Consider the following 7423-nt stretch of genomic DNA (forward strand, 5'->3'; position numbering starts at 1 on the left):
TACAAGCACCGAAAAGAGCCTATCATTCGGGAGGGCGAGGAGCGCCGGTATCGCGGAATTATTCGAATACTGTTGCTCTACGCAGTGGGTACCGACTGGCATGGCTGGGAACGGTTCGAACTGCGCCATCGAACACGGTACGCGGGCCACGGGCTCGGAGGGCACGTCGACGGGGGACTCACACCAGGGACTTTGGCGCCAGGGAGACATGACGGAGCAAGCTGTCCCTGTGAGCGAGCGTACCCCTGCGAGGGGTGAATGCATAGGAATGGACAGCGCCGGCGTTGGGATGAGCACGAGTGGAACGCTTGACCTCCGTCGGGGAGTCGAGTTGATTGCTGTGTCGTAATTCGTCCGTATGTCTGTTTTCAGATTCCACACATGAACAAGTAGAGGTAATATGGCCGATGCTCCCCGTAGACATGGGTTCCCGGTATGCCGGGAACCTCATCTCAACACGTTGTCTAATGTGTGGTACTGCACCGCTGGGCTGGCGCTGTCGATCTATGTTATCGCCGGCAGTGTGCAACGGTTCACCCGGTACATGTCCCTACCCTGGCCTTCGAGGGACCAACCGTACATCGAGCTGAATGCGTACGTCGCATGCATCGGCGCTGGTGAGTGAAGAGGAGGAAAAAAAACATTTACATAGACCCCACTGGAAAAAATCGTCACCCCGCAGGAGCGACGCTAATGTTTTTTTTTTGTGTTTGGGAACCTTCCCCCACGGACCATCGACTAAGCTCCCTGTGCATCGTTCCTTTTTCAGGCGTTGTGCTGTTACCGTTCTTTGTAGCGTCGGCCGTTCTGCAGGTTGGCAACATGTCCAACGATGCGGCCACAGTCGGAGGCGAAGTCGATGAAGCCACTCCTGCACCCGACCCATCTGCTCTCTACGAAAATCTCCCTCGGAGAGCCCGACGCAAGCCAGGAATGTGCGGAGGAGCTTTGAAACGCTGGTTCAAGGCCGCTTGGCGACACGGTGGGCCAACGTCTCCCACGTTGCACCTTTGGTCGGCATTCTGTTTGCTCGTGCCCAAGGTGATCATGCACGCTCGCCTCATACGCCACGGATTTCTTAAACGCAGCGATGTCTGGCACACCGACATGGATTTCCTGATTCCGCATAGGGAGCGACTGGTTCCCATCCACTTCTTGCCCACAGTAAACGAGACAGAACTCTGGGAGCGTGATACGCAGGAGGGCACGCGTCCCGCCATAAACCACCTCGATGTGACGGGTCACATCTCGGCCGAGTTCATAAACTACGCTTTGGCACTCCTTCTTTACTCGCTGAGGTATCCGGCTGTCTTCTGGAAACGTAACAAGTGTTTCTCGCTCTTGTTCTCGCTGTATCTCGTCGTGACCATGGTATGCCTCAAGCTACTGGTGTTCACGTCGGTGGGCATCCTACACGGCGTCCACATCGTGGGTCAGCGGGATCTACTGCATCGTTTTGGACCACTTCTTCTCAATGTGCCTTCGACAGCGGCGCTCTTCTTCTCCTATACCATTCTGATCACCCTCTCTGGTTCTCTCGTCTACTCGTATGGACTGCTGAAGTACTCCGAATGGAAGTCCAGGACAGCTCTCAAACACCACATTACCTGGCAAGGCGCTCAGGCCGGGGGAATCACGTTTTACGGCCACGGCCCCCATGTTTACTCGTTGTTAGTACTGGTCGGTCTTGTTCTCACTGGAGCGCCCATCGTCCACGATCTGGTTAAGGTCTACCAGGCCAGCTTGGACGGCGTAGTTCTCGTTACAATCTGCGGAATGGCCCTACACATAGTTCTGTGGATTCTCTTGTGGCTTCTTTTCACTGTGAAGCACGACTGGGACTTCTGCGCTGAAAATGGACCGCTCTCCGAGCACCCCATGAGCTTCTCGTCGTCGGGACTTCAACAAAGCCAGAGTCAGTACAACTACACTCCGCTGCTGAAAATCGCCGATGGACCCGATCATCCACTGCTGGTCGTGGACAACGGCCAAACTTATCGGGTCAACGAGATTTCATCGAAGAAAGCTATTCTCGGACTTGCATCCCGCCAGCAGCAGGTTCAAAAATTACCTCATCCCTCCGAAGACGAGGATATCTACTGGCTCAAGCCGAGGTGAGTTTGCGAGCCTACATGCAGCTGCCAGACTCCTGGAGTAGATGAAGATATCTCTCCCGTACTGACCGGAAAGGAGAATTTTTTCCACGATCAATGAACTCCCTTCGAGGGCAATTTTTTTTTCCATGCCTCAGTTTTTCCGTCTTTTGTTGCCATGCTTTTCTGTGCAGCCGGGTGATATTCTAATAGTGACTCCCTCTTGACAGGATGCCTTCAATCAAAGAAGGAGAACAACCGAATAGCCTTTCTTGGCTGAGGTCGCAGAAACCGAAGTCGTACCAGGGCTCACCACTGGCTAATGGCCAGGTTGCCATCGCGACCCCGCCTCCTTCAAAACCTCGAGTAACATTCGATACGTCGACCAGCCCGAGCAAGGCACGTGCTGCAGCGGGAAAGAGCCCGAAAAGAGGGAAAAAACCGCCTGCGCAGTTACCCGAGGATTTCAGCAACGGGACCGACTACGGCACCCTCAAGAATTCCCCATCCCTACGGCGGGACAACAGCAATCAATTCTACAAGGTAATTGAACTCCTCGATGTTTGATCTCCTCGACGATTCGTCCTTCCCGTTCTTATGCTTTCTCTCTCTTATTCCCCACCGGATTCGATTCGAAGCGCACTTTTCGGTTTGCCGCGTGAGCGAGATGAGCACGTTCGTGTTGTAATCGTGTTTGTGTGTCTCTTGTTGTGATTACAGTCGCTTTGTCCACTGACGGACGAGAATGGAGCTAACAAACTTCTCGCGCAGAACAACGGCGGCTTCGACCCTCTCATGATCGACACGCAGAATCCGCAGCTCCGAGGGATTCTGACTCAACAGAACGGGACTCTGAGTCCTGTGCAGCTGACGCCGAGGTACGTTACGAAGCGAAGTCTCTGCTTGATTCATCGGTCTTTCGCCGACCGACCTGGAGCTTCCCGCTTTCGTTCAGAAGAGTTTCTGTATCCTCTTAAGATCTCTGATTTTCTGAGTCGGCTCCTCTTGGTCCACAGATCGGATTGCGTCAGCGACACTTCGACAAGCCCCGAGAAGGGTGGCAGCTCCAACGACTCGAACAGTTCGGGTGTTCACTCAGCTTGCAGTGAGCAGCTCAAACGTACATCATCACTGGAGCAGCTCTTAGTCGAAGTTCAAAACCAGATCTCAGCTCCTCCGACGGCCACGATACACCAACGGTCGGGCTCGGTCCACAACTGGAAGAGCATGTCGTTGCAACGGGCAACGTTGGGCAACGGTTTCCACAACGGCTACGGTGACGGCACGAACAGCCTAGTCATCCGACGGAATGCGTCAAATGTCTGCGATCTGCAAGGTAGACGTCCTCCGATGAGATTGACGTCATTCTCGGAGCATCCTGATTATATCGGAGGTGCGACACGTATTCTGCCACCGACGGTTCCGTCGTTGCCATCGATGCCAAACTTCCCCAAACCCCCGGCAATGCCTCCGCTTCCGCAGAACAGCGAGTGGAACGCTCGGTCGCCTTTGGCGTCTTAGATTGCGGAAGTAGCACCGATCAATCACTACGGAGCTACATATGTTTATGAATGAGACACAAAAGTGGATAGAGATCGTGCTGATAACGATGAGGATGATCTCTAGTAACGATGGTGACGATAGTTTCGAGGTTTTATTGCCACACTGTAAAAATCGGTCACAAGAAGAGCAGGAAACCTTACTAAACGCTTCGGGAATCGACTGTAGTGTCTGGATCGGTTCCCGAGCTGGCAAGCCTAAGTTGTGCCGCGGTTAGCGAGGATGAAAACCGCAACTGTAAAAAGTCGTCGTGAGTCGTGGGTTAGCTTGCTGAGGAGGGAGTTGCATTTGTTCTTTCGTTCCAACAAACACTTTCCAACTGTTTTACTAGCTGAATCATCACTCAATTATGTTGGACTCAGTCAGAAAGTTCCCGTACTTCATATTGGAGTTCATGTCTGATTGACGATGAGAAGTCAAGAGGAATCCACGTATAGGAGTTCAGCCGACGCAGCCGATCGATGACAGCCGTCCGCAGCGTGGAATTCTCGATGAGAATGTTATGTGGCGTCCTAGACGGGGACGGAAGGTTCATCGAGACTGTCATGATTACATCTCTTTGCGATACGGGAGGACGGAAAAGAAACTCAGATTCAGGAGCGTTGAGTGAAAATCGGTGAATCAAACTGCCGCACGCGAAAAAAGAAGGCTCCTCTCCGGCCTGTTCATGATCATGCAGTTCCCTTTTGCTCGGACTCGCAATGCGACGGTTCGCAAACACCGCTCGCAGACGCTGAAGCTTTTTTTTGTGTTCGGGAAGAGACTTCTCGGATGCGATCCGAAGAAATCGCGCCACATGAGTCGCACAGGAATTCGTGACGCCTTCAAGCTTCCAAGGCAAAAGATCAATTCTCATTCCGTTTAGACTACTTGGTCTGTCACATGAGAGGGCAGCAACGAGGGGCGGATTTCGTCGACAGAGAGGCAGCTTGGCTGAATCGAGCGATACCGGATACTCTTCCGGGGTAAGAAAATTTGAACCCGTAGAAATGAGGTTTTGCATTTTTCTACAAGTGAGTGTCGAGTAGCCATATTTTATGAATACTATTCAATGCCTGAACAAACTCTTATATCCGATGGAAAATGAAGAACAACACTAACAAAGTCAGCCTCAACTTCTATACCAAAGCGTCCTCCAATATGGGTGTGGCCACTGCCGTATTTTTCAATACTTTCTTCTCCGCGAGAACCGGAGCGCGTGTGACGAGAGTTTCTCCGAAGCATCATCGATCGTTTCCTGTACATACCACGTCGCGAAACCGAACGTATCATCTTTTCCTAATGTATTTGAATTTACTTTGTTGAATCTGTTCATTCATAATTTAATTCATTCGTAATTCTTCATGGACCGGGTCACGAGTCACGAGACTGATTCGAAGCATGATGACATCGAGCCGAGTTGTTCATACGGCTCTCTTGCGTCAGTCAAACGATCAGAGTGAACTCGGGATCAGAGGAGTTCCAAGAGGGATGTTGTCCGTGACTAGGGTCAAGTCTAGACGGGATTCTACGGCGTTTGGTAATTTATTTCGATTGTGTTCCACGAAAAGAAAACAGAGCCTGATGGAAATTCAGCCCTCATCGAAGAACTTTAATTAAGCTCGCGAAAGAACATGGAATGTTATACGACAATGTTTCTGACGGAAGAGCATGGAAAAACCCAGATTCCTCTCAGCTCGACCACGGATGGGTTCGCCCCCCAAGACGGAGGAATCGTTCCTGTATGACGCCAGGAGCGCACCCTCGCGAAGACTAGCTGGATTCGGAGGAGGAAACTCATGATGAGTAGTTGTAAATAGCTTGTCAAGTTTCGTGCAAGTGATGAAAGCGTCAACAAGGACAGAAATGAGTTAATAAATTTATTTATTACGCCTACCATTTGTACGGTCCCTACATGAAACCTTGTCCTGATTTGCATGTTATCATGGTCTTGGCTCGTAGCTCCGAATACCTCCGAGCAGCGGGGAAAAATGAATTTTGTGAAGAGCAGCGGAGGAGAGCTCGAGAGCTCCGGTCCTGAAGAAACCGTCACCGGATCTGCCGGTTGCTCACCCCTTCTCAAGGAGTCTGCTTCCCCCATCTGCGGAGAGTTGCACTGTCTCTTCATCGTCCCTGTCGCGTCGTTCAGTGTAGCTCGTTCTGAAGCGAAGCAATCAACCTCGTAGATTTCGCCCGCGGAGTCTCGCTGAACCTCGAGGGAGTCCCGAGCGTCGATTTGCGGTGCGTTTGCCCGCGCTTCACCCCACCTCAGACACTTTTCCGGTCGACTCACTCGACGAACCATCATCCTGCCTCACGGCTCTCTCTGTCCGTCCAAGCCTTAATCAAACTGTGGCGGCGGCAAGAAACTCTCGTACTCCATTCCTGTCCTTCGCGCTTTTTGATGCTCCTCCCCCGGACCTCGCGATCTCTTTTTGCCATTACAAAACTTCTCTATGGAGCCGAGTCCGCTATTCGCTCGCCGCCTCGCACTATCATTCGCTCGCCGACTATCACTCACCTCGTGGAGGGAGAAACCTCTGCCCATTAACTCTATTAAGCCTCCGCGCCACGAGCCAGTTGTGGGCTTGAATGCTCGTAGCATTTCTCGCACTCTCTGAACAATAGATTGCTCTGCTTGATCTGCGTCAGTTCAATGCTTTATACACTCATCGTGACATTCGCAAAAATGTTTCTTCCTCCCCAGCCTCTGAAAATAATTGTTCAAGAGGTGGGAATAAATCTGAGGGAGTCCACGGGGTGCTCTGGTCTATCGTCAACGAGAAGAAGAAACTGGATGCAAAATCTTCCGGCACGGTGGTCCATACGCTTATAGGCACCGTTCATCAAGACCGTTGTCCGTTGACCACCGTGCCTATAAGCGTATGGATTGTTTCCTCTCGGTCATTGACGCCGAGTCGATAGTCGATTCCTTCGATGAGTTCCCCGACATTTCGTATTTCCGGTCGTTGCCGTCGACGCCTTGCCCTGCTGGTCCCGCTGGCTTTTATATTTTTTCCTCAAAGGCGATCCGCACAAAAGCATTACAAACCTACCGCGATAAAACACCGAGCACCCGTGAAATAACAACGGGTTGGTCCTCGGCCGCAGCAATACTAGCGTGTAGCCACTAATGTCAGTGCCGCAGCAGTCAACATTGGATTTCATATAAAGCCGAGAAGGAAGTAGACGATGTGCCGGGGGTCCAATATCAACAGCCGTCCGTCCAGCCAGCCGACCGAGGGAGCTGCTTCTAGACGAATTGTGCACCAGCAAGGGCTGCTGCTGCAACAACAAGAGGAGAAGTACCCACCTTCCCTTGATTCTCTCCTCGAACGGCGAGCTCACTGAATTCGGCCACGACTCATCCGCTGACACGCTGCACACCGGTGCCTGACCGAGGCGAGGAGAGGATGAACGTCGGAGTCGCGGCGACTACGTTTATTCCCTCCTCGACTCTCCGAGCTCGGCACTCCCACCAATACTGGCCTTCTGATCAAGCTATCTGTAAAATCATTGAATATCATGGGTTCCTAACCGGAGCATGGAATACCAGAGCATGAATATCAATGGCTGTAACCAGAACGAGGGACGGAATGAATTCATCGGGATTTCAGTCAGACGATTCGGTCGTCTGACTGGCTACAGCACATTGCATCGCATTTATGCCGTTCCTCGCTCTACACGATCGATAATTCTAGCTCCCAGCTCGAGCGAGGAACCCATGATATGCAAGACTCACGCTCGAAAGAATTCGTGCGACTCCCAGCAGTCCAAGTTTCATCTCCCGA

The 7423-nt window shown here is 51.9% G+C and overlaps 1 protein-coding gene across 1 annotated transcript; it reads left to right on the forward strand.

The window, feature by feature from the left end:
• The first annotated feature begins 400 nt into the window (after positions 1-400).
• Positions 401-3730, forward strand: tinc (transmembrane protein tincar). Its single transcript, XM_003744321.2, has 5 exons — positions 401-617; positions 770-2114; positions 2324-2636; positions 2814-2971; positions 3110-3730. Exons 1-5 carry the CDS (start codon positions 401-403, stop codon positions 3612-3614), a joined length of 2538 nt encoding a protein of 845 aa, XP_003744369.1. The 3' UTR covers positions 3615-3730.
• The last annotated feature ends 3693 nt before the right edge of the window (positions 3731-7423 follow it).

This window comes from Galendromus occidentalis, unplaced genomic scaffold (genome assembly GCF_000255335.2).
Source record: "Galendromus occidentalis unplaced genomic scaffold, Mocc_1.1 scf7180000077464, whole genome shotgun sequence".
In the NCBI taxonomy this organism is placed as follows: Eukaryota; Metazoa; Arthropoda; class Arachnida; order Mesostigmata; family Phytoseiidae; genus Galendromus; species Galendromus occidentalis.